At 33.5% G+C, this 24,172-nt stretch overlaps 4 protein-coding genes and 1 pseudogene across 6 annotated transcripts; 3 read left to right on the top strand and 2 right to left on the bottom strand.

Moving 5' to 3' along the window:
• The first annotated feature begins 1,485 nt into the window (after window positions 1-1,485).
• LOC105110134 (zinc finger protein CONSTANS-LIKE 7) lies at window positions 1,486-2,745 on the top strand. The gene is made up of 4 exons (XM_011005075.1): window positions 1,486-1,814; window positions 1,849-1,978; window positions 2,276-2,425; window positions 2,566-2,745. Exons 1-4 carry the CDS (start codon window positions 1,498-1,500, stop codon window positions 2,590-2,592), a joined length of 624 nt encoding a protein of 207 aa, XP_011003377.1. The 5' UTR covers window positions 1,486-1,497; the 3' UTR covers window positions 2,593-2,745.
• Window positions 2,746-5,708: 2,963 nt separating this feature from the next.
• LOC105110127 (UDP-glycosyltransferase 87A2-like) lies at window positions 5,709-7,749 on the bottom strand. Its single transcript, XM_011005064.1, has 2 exons — window positions 7,035-7,749; window positions 5,709-6,841 (listed from the first exon to the last, which is right to left on the bottom strand). Exons 1-2 carry the CDS (start codon window positions 7,693-7,695, stop codon window positions 5,955-5,957), a joined length of 1,548 nt encoding a protein of 515 aa, XP_011003366.1. The 5' UTR covers window positions 7,696-7,749; the 3' UTR covers window positions 5,709-5,954.
• A 325-nt stretch (window positions 7,750-8,074) lies between these two features.
• LOC105110119 (UDP-glycosyltransferase 87A2-like) lies at window positions 8,075-9,264 on the bottom strand (annotated as a pseudogene).
• Window positions 9,265-10,362: 1,098 nt separating this feature from the next.
• Window positions 10,363-15,323, top strand: LOC105110104 (UDP-glycosyltransferase 87A1-like). 2 transcript variants are annotated; one of them, XM_011005041.1, is made up of 3 exons: window positions 10,363-11,086; window positions 11,898-12,781; window positions 15,196-15,323. In XM_011005041.1, exons 1-3 carry the CDS (start codon window positions 10,594-10,596, stop codon window positions 15,208-15,210), a joined length of 1,392 nt encoding a protein of 463 aa, XP_011003343.1. In that variant the 5' UTR covers window positions 10,363-10,593; the 3' UTR covers window positions 15,211-15,323. The 2 variants fall into 2 exon arrangements, with proteins under 2 accessions (XP_011003343.1, XP_011003335.1); XM_011005033.1 differs by having other exon boundaries at window positions 10,364-11,086; window positions 11,898-12,776; window positions 15,191-15,323.
• Window positions 15,324-17,059: 1,736 nt separating this feature from the next.
• Window positions 17,060-19,498, top strand: LOC105110093 (UDP-glycosyltransferase 87A1-like). 2 transcript variants are annotated; one of them, XM_011005023.1, is made up of 4 exons: window positions 17,060-17,242; window positions 17,301-17,898; window positions 18,337-18,912; window positions 18,990-19,498. In XM_011005023.1, the coding sequence occupies exons 1-4, from the start codon at window positions 17,162-17,164 to the stop codon at window positions 19,097-19,099; spliced, it is 1,365 nt and encodes a 454-aa protein (XP_011003325.1). In that variant the 5' UTR covers window positions 17,060-17,161; the 3' UTR covers window positions 19,100-19,498. The 2 variants fall into 2 exon arrangements, with proteins under 2 accessions (XP_011003325.1, XP_011003318.1); XM_011005016.1 differs by having other exon boundaries at window positions 17,061-17,242; window positions 18,337-19,498.
• Window positions 19,499-24,172: the final 4,674 nt, after the last annotated feature.

The following is a 24,172-nucleotide window of genomic DNA, read 5'->3' as shown; positions in this document are numbered from 1 at the left end:
GGCAAGGCAATCACCCATCAAGTTACAAATTTATAACAACCAAATCAAATTATTGCAGCACCCGGCCATCATTAAAAACACCAGTTACCTTAGTATCTAAGACGGAGAAGGTAGTACGTCAAACAAACCAATCATGTCTTTGATAATACGTTCAATCTGTTTTTATTTATTTTTACTTAAAAAATAATAAATTAATATTTTAAAATATTTTTCAGATATTAAAAATAAAATAAAAATCTAAAAAATCTTATTTTAATATATTTTTAATTAAAAATTATTTCGAAAAGTACTTTACATTCCATTACACAATAAATATTTCATTTCATATGATTTTTGCAAATATTTATTTTTTTCTTTTAATAAAAATATCAAAATTCATAAGTATATTAAATCAGAAACTAATTTTTATTTAAATAAAAAATAATTTTTAAATTTCTGTCATTTTTTTGTTTCAATCAAAACATCAATGTTTTATTTTTAAAATTTTTTAATTCATTAAAAAACTCAATAATTCTAGATTATATATGTATCAATCACTATATTCAAATTGAAAAATTAATTATTTTTATATCATGTTAAGTTAATATAGATAATGTTTGAAATTGTGGTAATAGTTGCTTTCAAAAATATATATCAAAATAATATTTTTATTTATTTTAAATTTTTTTTAATATTAACCCATCAAAATAATTCAAAATTAAACTTTACCTCCAATAATTATTCTGAAGGAAAGAGTGAGATACTGAATTTAATTAATCCAATAATTATTCTGAAGGAAAGAGTGAGATACTGAATTTAATCAATCAATCTATAAGTCACACCATTTTTAAGAGTTTATTTAGAAGAATTTATTTAGAAGTATGATTATAGTTATTTTTAAATAATATTTTATACTGAAATATATATTAATAATTTTTTTAATTTTTAAAAATTAAAAATATATTAATTTACAATAAATAAAAAAATTTAATTTTCTTAAAAATACTTTTAAAATATAAAAATAAACATTACCTAAATATTACATAGCACTCGACATGTCATTGGTCCCGTGCACAGGAAGAAAAAAGGTTTCCATGGCCCCCACAATCCTCCAAGGTGGAGCATATTGGCCTATCACAACAAAGTAGGCAAAGAAGCAACCAATAGAAAGAGAATATAAGATTCCATGTGGGATCAGAATTTATATATATGTATAAAAATAAAAATTTATTATTCACTGTTATATCTGGAAATGTGACTGTATTTAGTTTTAAAATATTTTTTACTTAAAAATATATTAAAATAATATTTTTTAATTTTTAAAAATTATTTTTAATATAGTTACATTAAAATAATTTAAAAATATTAAAATTTTTAATTTAAAATAAAAAATAAAATTTAATGTAATTTTTTAAAAAATATTTTTAAAATATAAAAACAAACAATATTCAAACCCGTTATGCATTATAGCAAATAAGAGAAAAAAAGAGTAAAATTCACAAAAGAAAGAGAGAAAGGATGAGGTGCAATTCTTTCTTAAAAAACCCAAAAGAGGAAGAGCAAGCGGTACCAGATACCGTTGTTACTCAATTCTCCAACACCAAAGAAGAAGCATATGCCAATGGAGATATTGATGTTATGGATGAACTGGAAGGGATTTTGGGAATTGAAGATGATGAACGGTTGTCGAGTGATACAATGAATGGTGTACTTGGTTGGGATTTTATGGACTCGGAGGAGTATCCAACTGTCGAAGATGAAGAAGGATCAGAAATGTTTAGGTTTGATGATAGAAGCAGCAGTTTCTTTGAGTTTGAAGATAGCCATTATAGTACTGGTAAGGTTATAAAGGAAGAGTCTTGGATTGTGGGATGGAGATGAGAAGAGAGTGTCTTTGAACTTGAACTTGAATTATCAAGAGGTCCTGGATGCATGGTCTGATCGTGGGTCACTTTTGGCCGATGATTACTCTCTTTCCATGGGAAGCAATTGCTATTATGTTAGTACTCAACAAACTTATTTTTCTTCACCTTAATTTGTCTTTTCACTCTCCCTTTTCTTGCTGAATTGGATCTTGAAAATAGAAAACCTATCATCTACACATGTATGTATATATTAATTCAATTGCTATGATTTTAAGCTGAGGAACTGCATTTTATGTTTTGATTTAAGCTCTTATTTTCTTAGATGAACATTCAAAGTTGATTTTCTTCTTCTTTTCGGTACTTAATTAGCATATGTTAATTTGACTGGTGTGTGATTTAGCTGTAAAATTAACGTGGAAAATAATATTCAGAAGGGAGAGGTGCCGGTGATGGAAGAGGATAGGACAAGAAGGGAAGCGAGTGTGCTTAGATACAGAGAGAAGCGCCAGACTAGACTGTTCTCTAAGAAGATAAGATATCAAGTTCGCAAACTGAATGCTGATAAAAGGCCCAGACTCAAGGTTCGTTCTCTTCTTTGAGAAGAAAAGAAGATATCTTGAAGAATTTCTAGATAGACAGACCCGATTGCCGATTTGATTATTTTTCACATATTTTATTCTAGTTTGGATTATAGCTTGTGCTCTATATTTTTTGGTTGCAGGGTCGATTTGTGAAGAGAGTTTCTTAAGAAGATAACTGGAAATATCTGACTTTCTGTATCTCATGCTTTCTGTTTTGTTTCAAATGAAAAATATCTCCAACTCCCGTAATTCAAAAATATCTGTTAAGTAATTTTATCTAGACTTTCTGGGCATTTCTCTTGTAAACCCCATAACGTATGATGGAGCTGGTACTGTTCATACCATAGTATGGTCTGCATCTGGCATTTAGTGATTGATTTTTTATAATATCCACCAATCAAACTATGTGCCTGTCTGTTTCGCGCCTGGCCTCCGTTTAAAAATTTTTGATTTTTTTTTTATATTTTTTAATTGTTTTGATGTATTAATATTAAAAATAAATTTTAAAAATAAGAAAATATTATTTTAACATATGTATAAATAAAAAGTAACTGTTCAATAATGCCACATACTTCCGGCGGTCCTTCTCTCTGTTCGTTTTCATTACTAATTATTTTAAATTTCTTATTTTATGGCTTTGGCTTTTCCAACTTTTAGGGGACCTATTTTATTAATGCTTTTGTTGTTTTCTGGAGTGCCACGGTGTATTTCAGCTCAGGAAATCTTCAATTGAAAATTTTATAGTGACATTTTATTTGTTGCATGTGCACATGCGGTGTAGTGGGATACGAGGATCTAAGACTCGCTCTTTACTTGTATAGTTCAGGGTCAGTAGAAGATTGAAGTGAACTGATCTTATATAAAAATTTAGGGTAAAACATTGGTTATAATTAAAAAATGTATTAATATTTTTAATGTATTTTATATGAGATAAACTGGATTATATAGTTTCTATATAGCTGTAAAATATTGATGGGTTCTTAATTTGTTTATAACTTTAAATAAAGATTCACACTAACAAATAAATATAATATTTTGAATTTATTATAGATATGTATACTCAAATAAACTATTGTGAGAAAAAAATTATATAGGTGTCCTGACAGAGTTGATTTATTTTGAAAGATAAAAGATTTTTTTACAATTCATATATATCATGGTAAAAAAATACTTCTAGTTAAATTGATGAATGTCTTAAAAAAATTCTAAGAATTTTCTAATGAATTCTTAATATTTAAATACTAATCTATTTTTAGATTCAATTTTTATATTAAAATATTGACAATTAATTCTAATTTTTTTAAAAAAAATATTGATTAAATTCTCATATATTTAATAAACTGGTTATTAAGTTTTAAAAATACATAAAAGATAGTTTTTGAATTTTTGTGTGTATAAAAAAATGCTAAATCATAACATGTACTTTTTATATCTTTTTTAGCCAAAATATAATTTTTAATTTTTGAGAGATTTGACTGTATGCATACCAAATAAAACATATATTTTTGTATATTTTTAATTTTTTTTAATATTTTAATAAAAAACAGATATTTTAATACTATATCAATATTTTACTGTATAAGTATAAAGCCATGATATTAAATTACTTTAAAAACATGTAAAGAACCCATAATAATTTCTAAATTAATCATTGAATTTTCTAAAAAGAAATTAAATTTATTTAAGATCTTTTTGGTAAGAAATCATTTTTATTGAAAGGATATTGTCAAAATAGATTTAAGAATTTGTTGCCAAACAATCCATTAGGCCAAAAATTCTTTAACAAAAAAATAATCAAACAAACATAGTTTTAATATCTGATATAAAAAAATCAAGTTGACTTCATTCTTAATTTTTTTATGCAAAGCCAAACAAAATTTTAACATATATTCATATTAATTTTTTTAATTTTTTTTTTATTGGAGACAAGAATACTAAATTTCATGTTTTTTTTTTATATTTTAGTTTACATTCACATTTTACATGTATTGTTTCAAAAAAAAAATCTTCTAAGATTTAAAACTCTAAACATATCCTTTTTTTCTATTTTCAAGACTCGATTCAAGTTCAATAATTATAATTACTCATGACCACCATGAAATTACTCTATCTTGCGCCATTCAATTTTATTTTTGTTGACACGGCATCATTTTGTTTGTTATACTCCTTGTTTGAACATTTGCATTTGGCATATCAACATCGACCTTGTAGTGTAATTACCCCCCCCCACCCTCCCGTAAGGAGTGGTTAATACGAAAAAAATAAATAAATAAATCTAAACAGAAATATAGTTACTCCCTTTTTTCTGCTTTCCCAGCAATTTGGTGTTATTGTGTTATCGAGGTCTGGTTTGCACGGTGTTCATGCTAATTATTTTCGTTCACATATCAAGCAGCTTCTTAAAATTCAAATCAATTAATTTACTTCTCGCAATAACATTCACGGTTTAATATATATCATAAATATAAACGGTTTACTATCGGTCGGAGAATACTTTGATTATTAAAACCAATAAATAAATACATAACTATTAATGTTTTCAGAGTGATATAAGATTTCTTTTTAAAAAAATGAAAAGAAATTAGCTGTTGATATCTCCGAATTACTGATATTTTGCGTGAACTTTTTCTTATGTAAGGGTAAGTATGGTAACACTGTTAAAATTGTGTTTTTTTAATTTAAAATTTATTTTTAATTTAAAATTAATTATTTATATTTTTATATTATATTTTAATGTTTTGATATTAAAAATAATTTTATAAAAATAAAAAATATTATTTTAATATATATTTTACAAATACTTTAAATCATAATTATTATGGTTTTAATTTCTAATCCCGCTAGAGGTCCTCCGATGCCAAAAGGAAGGGGACTGTGGCAGGCCATTGTCATTGGTGTGGGCCTGAACTCTATCTGGGCCCTAATTAAAAAACATGGATGATAACAGAGTCCGCAATATTGAAATGGGCTTTCATCAACAAACCTCTTTCAACCTAGAAGTGTCTCCTCGAGCAACCCACAAGAATCGAGCACCATTATCATGCAAACCGCCAGCGATGTCATCCATTTGGGCACTGGAAAATGACGTTTGGGTTGCTCAATGAGAAAATCGCTACTGTAATTTCTGCATCTGGATCCATAAAATATAACAACGTATCATCTTTCAGGAATGCAAATATGATCTTAGATTCATCTTCCATTCTTTCTATTTCTTTTTGCTAGGATTTTACGTGCTCCAATCCTGTTGATTAAAAGAGATGCTGATCCATACCAAAAAAAAAAAGAAAGAAAGAAATGCTGATGCTATTCAATCTAAGAATGATAATCTTCCCAGCCAAAGAAATTGTCAAAACGGTCGACAGCTCTCTGATGCATTTGCAGTTTACATCTAAATGAGTAATGTTTCAGATACTTCTGAACTCCATGAAAAGCCAATTGATACAAGCTTCAAATCATGAAATCTAGTAGGTTTCAATTGCATTAAGCTGCTTAAACATGCTTCTGAAATATCTACAATTTGCAAGAAGCATCAGGAATTTTCTGAAATATCTCTGATAAAAGCATCAAGGTTTTTATCAGAAGATCCGTCTTTTGCTATTGCTTGCCCGCACAGTTGCTGAAGCATTTTCGCTCTTCTTCTCATATCCTTCCCCTCACTGTTCTCCGTATCCATAAACCTTTGCACAAGCGCTGTAATTTCCTCTCCTTTAACCACAATTTGAGTCCCCTCATCTTTCTTCATTTGCCACCCAATTCTCCAGTTTTCAACGATCTGCTTACTATTGGGAACTTGATCGAAAAATAAAGGGAAAGAAAGCATTGGAATCCCTGCAAAAACAGCTTCAAGACTTGAATTCCACCCACAATGTGTCCAAAATCCCCCTACAGAAGAATGACACAAGACCTGCAACTGGTCACACCATGGGACCACTATCCCCTTTTCACCACAACTCTCTTTTAGCCGTAAAGCTTCTCCACGAGCCACCCACAAATATCTAACACCACTATTTCTCAACCCAGAAGCAATTTCATCCATTTGTTTGCTGGAAATTGAAAAGAAACTTCCTAATGACACATACAAAACAGAGCCTATAGGTTGGGAATCCAGCCATTGGAAATAGTTGGTGCTATCAGAACCTGCAGTGACACAATAGTTGTCCTTAAGTTCAAAGTATGGTATGGAAGGACCAACTGGATAGATTGGTAAATGTAATTTTGCTTTTAGTGCGTCGAGGGCTTGGGATTCAAGCTCGTAGACGGAGTTGATTAGAAGATATTGTGCTCTTGGCACCCATGAAATGCTTTCCAAAGTAAGCTGCATAACTCGTGCCTCGCCTCCATTGAAGATTGTTCGAAGGTCTAATACATGCTTTGAAGAAATTCCTTGAATGTTGTCCACAATCTCTTCTCCATCATCTAAATATAGGCAAACATGCACCAATTTCCATCAGTGATTTCTATTCGTCAAGTCTCAAGAGGAATAAAATATCAATTTTGAATGCAAGCAAGAACATATAGATGTCCCTCATTTTAGTCCGATGAGGGAAAAATCAGCATGGGAAGAGACAAGAGAGAAGCAATTTATGTTAAGAAATCACACTAATAGTACCTAACAAATTGGCTAGCTTTTGCAGGTCTTTTATGTGAGCAAAATGATACAATATTGAAAATACGGTTGCTGACAAAGTGCAAAGTGTGGCCACTGGAATATTTCTCTTGTTTGCAATGGTGATTGCCCATGGTAACTCAGCATCGGCTATGATAGTAGTCACTGGCGGGTCAAGCTGATCAAGTAGCCGTTCAAATGGACCTTCCATGTTTGTCATCACAGCCTCATAGAATCTCGGAAAATCAGCTCCTCGGACTAGTTCAGAAGGAATGACATTTGGTATCGAGGCAAATCTGATGTTGCTGGGTTTAGTATCAGAGCCAATGAATCCAAGCCACTCTTCAGTAACAGCAAAAGTGAAGAGGATATCATGTTTCTTTGAAGATAGTAACTTGCAGAGATTCATCATGGGGTTGACATGGCCTCTGCCAGGATAGGGCACTGCTAACACATGGCAGTTGGTTGTTGATCGCTGGTCAACGGCGTCCATGTTAGAGTCCATCTGTATATCTAGAATGAATTGAACGGAAGGTGTTCTCTTTCCATAATTTGTAGTGGAACGGAAGCAATCAAAGGCTAGCGAGACAAGGACTCGCATATGATGTGCATTTAAAAGAAATATAGAAGATGACAATATCACCACTTGATTTGATTTTGACATTTCTGTTTTTTCTGTGTGTTGCCCGCATAATTCAGGAATAGTGACAAGTTAATGCTCCCAATGCTCTATTCAAATAAAAATACACAAACCATACGCAGATGTCTTTTAACGAGGCTACTGCGTTACTACAGCAAAGTTGTTGCATGTTCTTGTCCTTGTCCTTGTCTTGTTGGATTTATGCACCAAGAAACTGACAACTCACCAACATACATATTTATTTATGCTCTGGATTTATATACCGAGAGCGAAGAGATTTGGATTACGTAAATACAAGTGGTCACGGAATTAACGTAAATTGTGATTATATTGCCTTTGTCTTGCAGCGTTTTTGCAAATGATGGGGGTTAAATTGGTAGCCACAGAGCCTAAATGTCTGGTCAACGTATTCTGCTTAAAGACTTCGATATTATAATGCAGATTTCGTAAAGAAGAGTTCCAAATTCACAATCACTTCCGAAAACGCATCGTCGCAGACCCTAAATCAGCTAGCAATTATTATTCAATAACACTACTTAATTCATAATCAATCTGCTCACTTGGCCTGGCCTGGTGAAATGTCCCTGATGAAAGAATCAAGGTTGGTGTCAGATGATCCACCCTTTGCAATTGCTGCACTGCAAGTCTCTTGAAGTTCTTTAGCTCTCTTCCTTATTTCTTTGACCTCGCTGTTCTCTGCATCCACAAAACTTTTCACAAGCTTTGCAATTTCTTCTCGTGTCACCAAATTTTCACTTCCAAGCTCTCTCTTCACTCTCCACCCTATCTCCCAGTCTTCCACAATTGTTTTTCTGTCTGGAATTTGATCCCAAAATATAGGAGAAGTAAGCATTGGAACTCCAGCAAAAACAGCTTCTAGAGTGGAATTCCACCCACAATGTGTCCAAAAACCACCAATAGCGGGATGGCGCAACACCCTCAATTGGTCACACCATGGCACTACTTGCCCCTTATCACCACAGCCATCTTTAAAAAGAGTAGTTTCCCCTCGTGACACCCACAAGAACCGAGAGCCGCTATTATGAACCCCAGCAACAATTTCATTCAATTGGGAACTTGAAACTGAAAGGAAACTTCCCATTGAAACATACAGCACAGAACCTTTAGGTTGGGAATTGTGCCATTCAATGTAGCCAGGGATATCGTGTTTACTGCTAATAACTGAAGTGTTTGTCTTTGGGTTCGAAATAAGGTGTAGGTCCAATAGGATGGCCAGCAGGGTAAACAGGGAAAGGCCATTTCAACTTTAAAGCGTCAATGACTTGGGCTTCAAGCTCATAGACAGAAGTGAAAAGAAGATACTGAGCTTTCGACGCCAGCGAAACGGGCTCTAAAGCTCGGGGCAAGGTTTGGCGACCAGTTCCATGGAATACTGTAGGAAAATTTACTAAACGTATTGGAGGAATTCCAGGAATGTAGTCCACACATTCTTCTCCACGTTCTGAAAAACACAAAAAGATGCAAATGAAGTGAATTTTCATTGATGAATATTGTGAATTTTATGACCTTTATTTGCTTTCTCCAGCAATGTTATTCAGCTCAGCATAAGAAACCATAGTAACAAGAATCAGTCGCGCGCGCAAACCACATAATTCCATATTTAGTTTATAACTTCTATAGTTAAATAATATTTGAATTCCCCGGCTGCTATTTCCTTATGAATTCTTCCTCTTACAATCAGCCTTGGCAGCCTAAGTTGTCCTGACATACTTAGGATTGATGCTAAACAATGCATCATGTCATGTGTGTATAGCTGCATCCTGCAATTCAACCATCTCAATTTAAAAATTTAAACTGTTAAGTGAGATTTTATAATTTATATTATTTTTTAACATATTTATTAAAATAAAAATCTTTTTAGCTTAAAACTTGTATAAATTTATATTATTTTATATTTAATTTTTATTATATAAACGAGAATAATGAGATTTGAACTTGTAACTATTTGATTATCAAAACTCTCATACTATATTAAAAAATTATTTTAATCTAAAAAATTAAGTTATTAAATACGACCACAAGATATGATTTTTATTATTATCTAACAGTTTAAAAGCTACATAATGCAACTCAACACTCAAAATAAGATTGTCAATTCTATTTTAGATAATGTTTTATTTTTTTTAATTAGAATGATATATTTTTATTTTAGAGTATTTTAATATATCATATTGAAATTATACAATTCATATATATATATATATATATATATATATATATAACAAATATATTTTAAATTTAAATTCAAAAATAAACTAATTTAAAATTATATAATTTAAATTTTAAATACAAGTAAAAAATAAAAATTAAACTGATATAATCTAATTACCTCGACGTTATAAAGACAGCCGCCGCATAAGGAAAGGACTGTTCTCAAATATATAGAGCTAAACATTAGCTTCTTGTACTGAAAGTTTCGATCCAACTGGCAACCTCCTGCATACTGCAAGAGACGATGGACCATTTACTTCAATGCATGGCAACCTTTGTTCTATTTTTGTCTCCTCGATCTCAATTGCTTGACCAAAAACAAATTGAAAGAAAGGAAAGGGAAAACAATCAACCCACCATTGTTTCGAAACCATTCCATAGAAGACTATACTACCTTCAAAACAAATTGCAAGAAGTTAAAGGTCATAGAACCTTGGCAGGAGGAAGATTCTTTAAGCTAGGAGAGCTACTGCTGAGTTGTTTGTCTTTCTATCCTAGAATTCATCAAACTAGTTTAGAAAGCAACATCAACAAAAAAATGGTCAACTACGAAACAATTGGTCGTTTTTTTTGGTAGTCTAATTATTGTATTCATTTCATGGAGAACAGTTCCTTATGCCCCTCTGAATATAATGGGCTCAAACCCTACTGTCAAGCGTCCACCAAATTGACCATCCCTTTTCATCAGAGATGGGATACATTTACAGGGAAGCAGCCACCGTGTGTCACGTGGTGGCGATGCCCTATCCAGGTCGAGGCCACATCAACCCCATGATGGAACTATGCATGTCACTTGTTAGAAGAAAAGATGACATCCGTGTTACTTTTGTAGTCACTGAAGAGTGGCGAAGTTTCATCGGTTCTGATCCTAAGCCTGATCAAATAAGCTTCAGCACTGTTGCCAATGTTGTCCCGTCTGAGCTAGTTCGCGCTAGCAACATGCTAGAGTTCTTTGAAGCGCTCATGACAAGCATGGAAGCTCTGTTTGAGCGATTTTTGGATCATCTTGTGCATCCGCCGGCTGTCATAATAACTGATACATATCTGCTCTGGGCTGTCAGGGTCGGGAATAGGAAGAATATTCCAGTGGCCTCATTTTGGCCTATGTCAGTTAATGTGTTTTTAATGTTTCATTATTTGGATCTTCTCAGGGAAAATGGACAATTCCTGGTGGATTTGTTAGGTGAGAACAGCTTCACAAACCCATCTCTTGTCAGTTTTCTCAGAATATGAACATGGAAAAATGATAGAACTAAGAGTCCTATAATGGATCTATCTTCATATTTCACTATTTTTTTCTTTTTCTAAAAGAATTTCATATAGATTTTCAGCAGGCAGATTGAATATTCGGCATCATCCATCATTACTATTTTATAACTCAAACTATGATCAAATGTGTTTAGGGCATTACGTTTGAACTACTATTGAAGATGGTCGCCTAATTTTCATGGAATTAGAACTCTCAAAAGATATGCCATGATTTGAATTATTCAACTAGTTCAAAGCTTAAGCTTCATGGAGATCAACACTCTGGTAATCTACTGAAGAGATGGAAATTTAAAATCACTCATGTTGTTTGAACAATTTCAGTCTGTAATATTGTTGCTCTTTTAGCTGTGTCTTTGTATATCTGTAGTTTTAGTACTACTGTTCTTTCAAAACATTTTATATATTTAATTTTTTTTTCTCAAGTGATAATAAGGTTTGATTTCTCATGAATCATTGATTGAACCAATGGCCCAGTAACCTGATTGACTCTTATACCGGGCAGGTTTTCAAACTATATGATTGAATGGCATTAGCATTTCTTTTAATCCATAGTATTGGAACAAGTAAAAATACCAGCAAAAAGAAATAAAGAGAATGAAAGATGAATCTACGATCATATTTGCATTGCTGAAAGATTGTGCATTGCTCTAATTACTTATGGATCCAGATGCAGAGATTTAATGGGATTTGCTTCATGTTTTGTTTCCTTTGTGTGTGAGGTTTAGAGAGAGGGTATGAACGTGCGGACTACATTCCAGGAGTTTCTTCAACAAGCCTGGTGGATTTCCCTTCCTTCATTAATGGGAGCAACCCATACATGTTGGGTCGGATCGTGGAGGTATTCTCATGGGTGCCTAAAGCACAATATCTTTTATTCCATTCCATCTATGAGCTCGAACCCCAGGCCATTGATGCTATAAAAGCAGGATTCTCCTTTCTTGTCTATACTGTTGGTCCTTCAATACCGTACTCGAAACTTCAAGATGGATCTCATGCGATGACCGCACATGGTGACATTGACTACTTGAGATGGTTAGATGACCGACCTAGTAAATCCGTTCTGTACATTTCCATGGGGAGCTTTCTTTCATTTTCCAGTGCCCAAATGGATGAAATTGCTGGCGGTTTGCATGATAGCGGTGTTCGATACTTATGGGTGGCTCGTGGAGAAACTTCTAGGTTGAAAGAGGTTTGCGGTGATAAGGGATTAGTAGTGCCCTGGTGTGACCAGCTGAGGGTGTTGTGCCATCCATCTGTAGGAGGATTTTGGACGCATTGTGGGTGGAATTCTGTTCGAGAAGGTGTTTTTGCAGGTGGTCCTTTCCTCACTTACCCAATTTCTGCAGATCAACGCCCCAACAGCAAGTTAATCGTGGAGGACTGGAAGGTTGGCAGGAGAGTGGAGAAAGAGTATAGGCTTGAAAATCTTGTGAGAAGGGAGGAAATTGGAGGACTTGCGCGGGATTTTATGGATTTGGATAGCAATGAAGGAAAAGAGATGAGGAGGGTAGTGAAAGGATTTCAGGAGATATGCCAACAAGCAATCTCCAAAGATGGATCATCTGAAACCAGCATCAAATCCTTCATCAGGGAAATCAGCATTGGTCATGTAACGTTTTGAATAATTAATGAGTTGGAAAATATAACAAACCCTTGTGGCTTAAAGAGTGAACGAGGGGTAGTGTGGTAATTAAATAAACATAATAAATATAAATAGAAGGAAAAAGAACTAAAGAGAAATCTGAAAATTTAAGAGAGAATCGGCAAGACAGAGAAGGGAGAAAGAAAAAAAAGAAAAAAGAAAAAAATTAAAAGGGAAATAGAAAGAAGTTGGAGGAAATAAGTGAAAAAGGTAAGATTATGCTTTAATATGTATATTATGTTTTCTTTAGCTTTAATTTCAGTTTTGATAAATGTTAAGGTTTTGAAAATTTATATTTTGGGTTTAATTGATGAATTAAATTGAATGTTATAAGGTTAATTATTGTGGGTATTTGATTATTTGGTTGATTTTGAGAGATTGAATTGAAAGATGATGATTTTGAGTTATGATTTTGTTTGAATGTTGAATTTATGTTAGAAATAAGGAAAGAACAGTGAGTTTTCTGTTGAAATTCTGGGTTGGAGGTGGAAGATGATGAAAATTCAATTTGGTCCCTTAATTTGTGGAAATTACAGTTTAGTCCCCAAACTTTGGAAAATTTACAGGTTAGTCCCTGGAGCATATCCCGAGATTCTGAACAGAATAACATATGAATTATGGGCAGAATTACTATATAGTTATGAAATTTTCACACTTTCAATTTAGTCCTCTAATTTGACAAAAATTACCATTTGACCCTAACAATTTGGTGAAATTTCAGAATGGTCCCTGGAGTATAATGAGATATTTTGGCCAGAATTGAGGATTAATTATGGTCAGAATTTCAGTATAGTCATGGATTTATGAAAATTTTAGTTTGGTACTCCATTTGACAAAAATTACAATTTGACCCTATAAATTTGGTAAAATTCTAGAATGGTCCCTGGAACATAATGAGGTATTCTGGACAGAATTGAGGATTAATTATGGTCAGAATTTCAGTATAGTCATGGATTTATGAAAATTTTAGTTTGGTACTCCATTTGACAAAAATTACAATTTGACCCTAAAAATTTAGAAAAATTCCAGAATGGTCCCTGGAGCATAATTAGAGGTTCTAGACAGAAATGAGGATGAATTATGGACATAATTCCACTATATTCATGAATTTATGATATGTTTAGTTTGGTCCTCTAATTAGATGAAAATTACAATTTAGGCCTAAAAATATGATAAATTTCATATTAGTCCCTAGCTGTGATATTAGCTTTTTTAGATTGGTTTGATGAATAATTTAGGGTTATTTAGTGAATTATTACCAATTTTAGGGTTAGTTAGTGAAGTATTACCAATTTTATTATTTATTTTATTATGGATTGGATTTTGAGAAAACTATTAATTTTTGGGTTTTTGGAATATAACTAATTAGTTCAAAAATATATAGGGTTATGGAATATATCCTTAAATAAGTGTATTAAATAGGTTATATATTCTTTTGAGTCATTCTTGAATATGTCTCCTTTGTATTCAGATAATCCTGATATTCTATTGGTAGAACGTCTATGAGATTTTCTTAGGTGTCTGCTTTTAACTTCTTTTTGCTTTCTAGTCAGATGAGTGGATAATTTTTCATATACATGAGAAATATTATAAATATTTGATTTGTTAATATGAATTGGATCATGCTTCTTGATAATATATATATACTAATTATTATCCTTGTTATGATAAAACATGATCAATTGTTGAATCTGAATTTTTGATATGAAACCGTATATATTTTGAATTGACTTTTGACTTGATAGCTTCTCATTTGATTGATGTCATCAGTTGAGCCTTGAGATATGAATATGTCTGTTTGGTTATGATTATGAACCTATGGTATATTAGTTAGAATACCCATGCTAACAGGGTAATGTTAATCTTTGTGCACATCATATCTGAACCCTAGTTGGTCGGGAGAGTCATAACCTGTGTGGACTGATCATCCCACAGTACGGAGCCTCATGCTCATTGCATTTTGATTTTCTGACGATTTTGCCATATGATATTCTTGTTATGGCCTATTTGAGAAACCTTTTTTATAAGAACCGAAATCCATACTTGTATATATATTTCTCATTGTAGTATTACCTCATGTGTGTATATTGAATGTTATCTACTCACCGAGTTGTTGAACTCACCTTTTCATTTGTAATTTGTACATTTTCCTTTATATCTAGTTAGTGTTCCAAAACTATGAAATTATATTAACTCTTATAGTAAAACAATTCAATTATACTATGAAGTTGATTTTATTATTAATGCTGCATTGAATTCTGATTGAGTTTTGAAGGATAAGTTTGTGTGTAAGTTTGGATTCGTATAGATATAGAAACTTTGGAGGGGAACCTTGTCTATGCACCAATCATGGATTCAAGATTCGGGTCGTAACAGATCATTTGTCATGTTCTTAGGTTCTATCAACTATGAATGAATACATTTTTTTTTGGTATGAAACTACGAATGAATACTTGAAGCATGTGCCATTTGTTTTCTGGAATAAATGTTAACTGGAAATTCATTCACAAGTCATTTGAATTAAATTTGCTTGGGTAATTATCTAAACGAAGCAAAATGCAGCAAGCAAAATCTATTTGAGCCTGTTACTTATCATCATTTTCACAAATACATCAGAATCACCAATGTGCAGGGTATGTACTACAAAGCACGTGGAAAAACATATAAACGGAAGATTCAAATGCAGAATTCAAAACGAACTGCTTGAAATTTCTCAATTGTGCTGTTACATGCAAGTTAGAATATAGAAAGGGGCTTCTTGGTCTATACAGCTGAATGACCAATTCCAGTTAGATCATCTTATTTACGTTTTAGCTTTATTTATCATTTCTAAGCAATAGAATGCTTTCATCTTGGTTGTTTTACGTACTCTGATAATATCACAGTGATAAGGTAAATCTGGTTTAGGAAAAAGGATAATGGTCAAAATCCTTATAATGCAGCTGCTGTATCAAATGTGTGTTGTCTGGAACTTAATTCTTGTCTTTACTTTTGGGAAATCAAAAGATAATGGTTTACTGTATCTTACTTAAACAGTTGATGAGAGCAAATGGTATATTAAATATTTTTCACGGATGAATACCAGGATTGTGCATGTTTAATATCTAAACTACTAGATCACTATATCAGTATTTTGTCTATGATGAACCTGAAGAAGCTATCTTCTTCTCCTGGAGCCAATACTTTCTGGACAGAGCTATTGGAGCTTTCTCATTGGTGCATCAAGCACAACATCTATTACTCCCTCCAATCTATGTACTTGAACCTCGAGTCATTGACATTTTAAGGACAAAGTTTTCGTTCTCTGTTACAGCGAACAACAGCTTCGATTACTTCAGTTGTTAAATAGCCAAACTAGTAAAACTGTTTTATACTACTATTTATGGAGCATTCTTTCAGTTTCCAGTACTCAAACGGATGAATTCACAGTTGATTTCCGTTAAGTGGTGTTCTGTTCTTGTGGGTGGCACGTAGCGAAACTTCTGAAATGAAAGTAATTTGAGGTAACTTGGGACTAAAAGTGCCCTCCCTGGTGCGACCAATTAAGGGTGTTGTGTCATTCTTCTGTAGGAGAATATTTGTCACTTTGTGGATGGAATTCTGTTCAAGAAGGCATTTATTCAGGTGTTAGTTTTCTTACATTCCCGATAGCTTCAATTCAAAATTAAGATTGGATGGAACATTGGTTACAAGATGCAGGAAAAATCAGAAGCAGAAAGCTTGGTTAGAAAACATGAAATAGCAGGAATTCATGAATTGGAAAAGCAATAAAGGGAAAGAAATGAGGAGAAAAGCAAGAGAGCTTCAGGACATGTCAGCACGCGATTGAACAAGAAGGAACTTCGAATCTAACATTGAAGCCTTCATCAAAGGCATAGCATGCCGCAGCCATATTAATTTGAACAAAATATTCCTGCTGCTTCCTTGTGGCTAAACTTCTTGGCTTTGTTCCTTGTTGTCTAAAACTAAATGTCCACTCTAATTACGAATTTGGTTGCAACTTGCAAGATTACTCAAATGCGTAATAAAGGGAGAGCACGAAGAATGAGAAAGAAGTTCATGAATGAATCTGTTAGGGAGCGTAGCAATGTCAGTTTATTGAATGCTTGTGCTTACCCTATTGAACTAGATTGGCTCTTTTAAACTTGACTTGATACGTTGACATTGTACTTCGATTTCCACGCACAAATAGAGTCCATTGAGAGTTCAGACAGTAAATATACATAGTATTTCTTTTTCTTTTTGAAATCTAATTTGGTCCTCCTCATCATGTTCCATTGAGAGTTAAATTGATCTTTCAAAGAAAATGTTGGGTAATCTTTACACTGTGATGCATATGATGGATGGATGGCTATAATCGTTCTGTTTTCTATGGAAAGGCATCAATTTTACCCTTTTCCACAAAAAGCAACTGAGACTTTTCTTCGGATGACTCAGACTCGATGACGTTGGAATCCCTGTGTCCACTCCACCATCTCTTAAAGAAGGCACTGTCGTCATCTACACTTCACAAATAACCTACTCCTTTCTTCTACAAGCTTGGAAATTCACAGCCAAGTATCCTCGCCTTGTTTCAGACATGGATGCTGTTACCGTTAAACCAACCTATAGCTGCCACGTAGTGGCCATACCTTATCCAGGTCGAGGCCACGTAAACCCCTTGATGAACTTCTGCAACATACTTGCATCAAAAAAACCAGACACGTTGATAACCTTTGTAGTTACTGAAGAATGGCTTGGCTTCATTAGCTCCAGTTCTAACAGCAGCCCCAGTAACCTCCAATTTGGCTCCATACCCAACGTTATTCCATCAGAGCTGGTCCGCAACGCTGATCCAATTGGGTTCATTGAAGCTGTCTTGACTAAGATGGAGACTCCGGTTGAGGAGCTTCTTGATAGTTTTCATCAGCCTTTGAGGCCTACTCTTATAGTGACCGATGCTTTCCTGTTTTGGGCGATTGGTGTCGGGAATCGAAGGAATATTCCGGTGGCTTCATTTTTTCCTATGTCTTCGACAGTGTTTTCTGTGTTTTATCATCTTGATCTTCTTGCACAACATGGACACTTCCCCGTGGACTTGTCAGGTAAGGTCAACTCTAGCTTTCTTTCCTCTTTTCAGAGAAGGGTTATAATTTAGTTTCTGCAAGAATTATTCCACTGCTATTATAATACATATAATATATCTTAGCAAAATTTCTGAGATCCTCGTTGCCTAGTAATTGTAAATGGATTTATCTTATGTTAGCATGTGAATTATTTTTATTGTAGAGATAATAAATGTACTGCTTTAGCATGTCAAATTTGCTGTATATATAATGGACTCTCTGTCTAAAGCTGTCGGTTACATTAGCCACAAATGATACATGTAGTGAATGAATAGAAAAGCTTCAATTGATACAGAGCATTACATAATGACTAAGAGTTTATAAATTCTTTTTTGTTCAGTGATTCTATAAGTCCATAAAAAATGCAAAATACTGATAACTTGCTTGCTGTATGCCTACTTCTCTATTTGGGTACAGAAAAGGGTAATGAAATAGTGGATTACATCCCCGGAGTTTCTCCATTACGTCTATTGGATCTCCCATCCCTCATATTTGCTAGCAACCAATATACACTTCACCGAACCTTGGACCTTATTTCGTGGATTCCTAAAGCACGGTACCTCTTACTTCCGTCAATTTATGAGCTTGAATCTCAAGTTATAAAGGCTTTAAAATATAAAATTTCAATTCCCGTTTATACCATTGGTCCTGCCATACCTGACTTGAAACTTAGAGACAACTCTTCTTCAAGTAGCAATAACAATGAACTCAACATTCTACAATGGCTAGATTGCCAACCTGAAAGTTCAGTTCTTTATGTGTCTTTGGGAAGCCATGTTGCAGTTTCAAGTGCACAAATGGATGAGATTGCAGCTGGTTTGTGTGATAGTGGTGTCCGATTCTTGTGGGTGGCACGCGATAAAACTTGTAGGTTGAGACAGATTTGTGGTGATATGGGGTTGGTAGAACCATGGTGTGACCAGTTGAAGGTGTTGTGCCATTCTTCTGTGGGGGGGTTTTGGACACATTGCGGGTGGAATTCTGTTAAAGAAGGTATTTTTGCTGGTGTGCCTTTTCTTACCTTCCCTATATTTGCTGACCAACTGACTCATAGTAAGGTAATTGTGGAGGATTGGAAGATAGGTTGGAGAATAAAGAAAGAGGTGGTAGCTACAACTTTGGTGGCAAGAGAGGAAATTGCAGGGCTTGTGCAGAAATTTATGGATTTAGAAAGAGCTGAAGTCAAAGAAATGAGGAGAAGATCAAGAGAGCTTCAACTAGTATGTGAACATGCAATTGCTGAAGGTGGAACTTCTGAGATTGACATTAATGCCTTCATCCGGGACATATCACAATGACCAAGTCATATCCATTGTTCATCTTGGCGACAAATCTAATAAAGAAAATCACAAACAAGTAATGCAATGAAGTTATCAAAACCTGTGTGAGCATGGATTTTGTTCTTTTACTGGTTGATGCAAGTAAACTTCTTATCCCTGTATTATTTGGGACCAAATGGATCTTGAGATCCGTTCTCCTCGTAATTTCTATTTTCAGCCACTTCTATGGTTATCGTTTCAACTTGTCAGAATTAACTGTAGAAATTTTATCTGATCATTTTGAGGTCATATTTTTAGTACTTTTATGGCAATGGACACCGGCAAGCATGTTGTTTCAAAAAGAAAGAACGTTGAAAAGGCCCCCGACTCGCCAATTGTAGTGGCAGTTCGGTGGTCTTTGGACAGATATGTGCGTTTGTCTCATGTAAGGCTGAAATTCTGCCAATTTGTGCCGAAGGTGACATTGCTCTGCTAGTTGATTTTTGAAAAAAAAATAATTTGAAGTAAAAAAAATCCATTTTTTTATGAAACACTTTTCAATTGTAAAAATAACTAGTTGATTTTTAGGAAAGGCTGTAACTTTTGAGGGTTGAAAAGAGAACAATTCTTTTACAAATCGGCCTCCTTTTCAACTATATCTTTTGAAGGATTCTAATTGAAGAAGGTAGAGCTATAAAGGCCCTCGAATTGACCAACAAACACCAAAACTTCGGATTTATCCGACAAAACATCACTCAAAGAGCTTCCATGCGTCAGAAAGATTTCTGGACTATGGATTGGCTTGCAGCCCAACGCTTGTAACCCAGAAATCTTAGGAAGATGAATGGGTAGTGCAACATACAAACAAGAGCTTGTGTGCTCCTGCAGCCTTCAAAGGCGTTCCCATAACACAAGAATGGAGAGAATAGTCCAAATCATTTCCTGCATTTTCAATGTATTTTTCAATTAAAAAACAAATGAAAGGTTGTTGACACGTTGGTACCAATTACACGAAAAGGATTTAAAGTACAAATTAATCCCTAAAGTTATAATATTTTTTATAGAAGGAGAAAACACTAGCAAGTGATATTATAATAGGACATGACTCTTCATGTTCCCTTTTGAACATGATAAAAATTGAATTATCATCAAGGCTCCAATACGCATTGCATCTTTATATTTCAAATGAATATGGAGTACATTGCATCTTTCACAATTCACCGTAACTACTACTAAACAATAAGAAAATAAAAGGCATTTCTTGATTAAAACATTGCTAGATAGCCGGCCAAAATTCTCCTTGGACTTTTCATGGTTAAGCTAAAAAAATAAGAGAGCGATGCCAGAGATTAAGACTTTTTTCTAATAATTGTTTTACTCATTCATACGTGAATGTGATGTGTAACTTTCACCTAAATTTTTATAAATTAAAAAGGTTTTAAAATAATATAGGTCTGACATAACTAAAAATACTTAAGTTTAATCAGTTATATCTAAAATAATATAAATCTGGTGAACACATCAAATCTAAGATATTTAGGTTTGGCAACAACTAAACCCAAGATAATATAGATTTGACAAATATATCAGACCCAAGATTGATTGTCATTTGGCAATTAGTCAAACTCAAGATAATATGAATCTAGTAAACATCTCAATTCAAAACACTTAGTTTTAATAATTAGTCAAACTCAATGCAACATGAGCATAACGAATGTGTCAAACCCTAAACACTCGGGTTCTATAGTTATATATCGAACTTAAGATAATCTTCTAAATTAAAAATATGGCATGCATGATAAATTATCATGTCTTTCCATCTAAAATAATTATATGAGGTAATGATTTTTCTATACTTATAGGTATATAAAATTGTCGCACCCTCGTGGCGGAGCGCGGCGTTGCGGCGACCAACGATTGATTTCGGGGTCTCTTAGTTTTATTTAAGTGTAAAAGGGAGTCATCACCTAGTATTATGGTTACTAGGAAACCTAAATGGTCTTTCAGAAATTCTAAGACAAGGGACTGATTGCGTAAAGGGAAGGTGTTAGCACCCCTAGTACGCTCTACCTAAGGTAAGCTGCTTGGTATTTGGTTTGTCTTATAATTGCTATGGTGTTGGTGTTTTCTAATCCCATTAGTTTTTCTCGGTTTGATTCTAACTAAATTTATTAAGAAAGAAATCTAAGGAGATTCAATGTGCTTTACAAGCTCATTTTTCTCTTGGTATTTCAAGAATTTGCAACTCATAAATCGCAAGGAGGAGGGACAAAAATTAGAAATCTAGAGTGCTTTAAAAATCTATTTTTTTCTTAGTATTTTATACTCTCACGACTTGTAAACTGTGGAGTAAAAAAAATAAAATATCCTCGATTATAATTGAGGCTTCTTTCAAGGATGTGTTCGGATTTATTATTCCTAGAAAATTATTTTGGATATTTACCACTCCGGGTTTCTTTATCCAAATATTAACAGTGAATAATAACAAATTATTTCCAATAATATTTTGGATATTCATCCTTTAAGGATTTCTTTATCCAAACATTAGCAGTGAATAATCGATGAATTCCTACCCCAAAAATAAAAATTTTATATTTTTTGGAATATTGGTCAATATCCTTTGGAATTTTACAAACATGTTGTAAAATTCAGAAATGTAAGAAAAATAATTTTTGTGTTTAAGAAATTCATGCGAAAAAACACATTTTCAAAAAAAAAAACTTCAAGTATTTTTTTTTCATAGAAAATTCGAAAAAGGATATTAGAGTATTGGTCGTATGCAACACACAAAAAAATATTTTTTGTTTTTTTTTTGTTAAAATGCAAACATCACAATTAGACATAAACACCAAAATGGAAAGTAGCAAACCATCATTCATATTACAAGAACTACAAGAAACTTGAAACAATTTATGACAAAAATCATTCAAAGCCAAATCAACTTAAGATTCTGTACAGGAAATGACTAAACCCATATGCATGAGGGAACCAATGTTTTTAAACTGAAATTTTAAAATCAAAATCCTACTGCATGTGACCATGACTCATGACTAATTTTTGATTCGGGAGAAAACTGCCATGCTAAATTCATATAAAAAGGAAGAACTTGGAACGACATGCTTTAATTAATATTGCACATATATATCACGAACCACACAGAAGAAAAAAAACAAAGTCATGGTCGGCTAACCTTTCCTCCAGCAGGTGTAAGAAGAGAAAAGAACGTGAGGGTCCCTAAAGTTCTCGCAGCTGGAGCACAAGGGAAGAAACAACTGCAGATCTTCCTCTTATTTTTCTTGCGGCTTGCTTCTCCTTTTCTCCTTCTTTTTCCTCTTCTTTCTCTTCTACTGCCAATTTTCCCAACCTAATAGTAACACTGGCGAATGAAAGAAACTCTATACTCTCTGTGTTTTTTCTCTTCTGTCTTTGGCTGCTCTTGTCTTTTTTTCTGCCGTTCTCACTCCTTTTTGTGCTCTCGTCTTGCCGTTTTTCTGTTCTCTCCTTCCTCTCTTTTTTTTTTCTTAGATCATTAGAGGGGGCTTATATATAGTCTAACATACCTCTATTTAGGATGCATTAATCCTAGGATGCAAATCCCTACTGATTTGCAGTAAAAAAACGCAAAAGGAAAGTACAATATTCTGATTTTATGATGGTGCTTTACGTCTGATTTCTTTCCAGTTTTGGAGGATGGTTTGGCTCTTTTCTTTCCTTCTATAGGGACAGCTGCTCCCTTTGAAATGAGGCAACAAAAACATGGTCTTTAGCTCCAACAATCAGACGTGATGAGAAGGGAAAACAGCAGAGAAAAAGGAAAAGAAATCAGATGGAAGGTGCAGCTGCAAGGTCTTATTTTCCTTATTCAGTGTGGTAAAAATCCTTCCATTTATGATGAATCAGCCCCCCTCTCTAGCTTTCCATATTCTTCTTCAATTAAATCCCTCATTTTAACACTTTTCGATTCAGTCCTTGGTCCAGAAAAAATCCTTTGAATCAGTCCCGCAAACTTGGGCTATATCCTTCCCGTGGCAAAAAAATTTTGCTGTCACGTTAGATATTTAAATAGGAATATCTTGAGCTTCTGATATCGAAATCAAGTGACTCAAAAGCCCAAATTCATCTATACGTCTAGGACTAAAACTTTGATGAAGAAATCAAAGTGAGATAAAATCTTTTTACATAACAGAAACTGGCAGTAATCTAGTTGGTCAAAAGGGATTTCCAGGACTAACTCAAAATTTGACCAATGCCGAGAATCTTGACATGACTGAGAGTATGAACTAAGAACAAAAATCATAAAAACTAAGCCAAAAAATAGAAATTTTTTTAGTGCAGACTCAAGTAAATATCCTTCTCGCGGCAGAATTCTCTACCTTCACGTTAAATATTCAAACAGGAATATCTTGAGCTTCTGATATCGAAATCAAGCGATTCAAAAGCCCAAAATCATCTACGCATATAGGAATACAACTTTGATGAGGGAGTCAAAGTGAGAAAAAATCATTTTATAGAACAGAAACTGGCAGTAATCTAGTTGGTCAAAAGGGATTTCCAGGACTAACTCAAAATTTGACCAATGCCGAGAATCTTGACATGACTGAGAGTATGAACTAAGAACAAAGGTCATAAAAACTAAGCCAAAAATAGAAATTTTTTAGTGTAGACTTGGGTCAATATCCTTCTCGCGGAAGAATTCTCTGCCTTCACGTTGGATATTCAAACAGGAATATCTTGAGCTTCTGATATCGAAATCAAGCGATTCAAAAGCCCAAAATCATCTACGCATATAGGAATACAACTTTGATGAGGGAGTCAAAGTGAGAAAAAATCATTTTATAGAACAGAAACTGGCAGTAATCTAGTTGGTCAAAAGGGATTTCCAGGTCTAACTCAAAAACTGACCAATGCCGGGAATCTTGACATAACTAAGAGTATGAGCTAAGAACAAAGGTCACAAAAACTAAGCTAAAAATAGAAATTTTTTAGTGCAGACT

Source organism: Populus euphratica, unplaced genomic scaffold, assembly GCF_000495115.2.
Source record: "Populus euphratica unplaced genomic scaffold, PopEup_1.0 scaffold3.1, whole genome shotgun sequence".
Classification (NCBI taxonomy): Eukaryota; Viridiplantae; Streptophyta; class Magnoliopsida; order Malpighiales; family Salicaceae; genus Populus; species Populus euphratica.
This window is presented reverse-complemented; position numbering and strand designations above follow the sequence as displayed.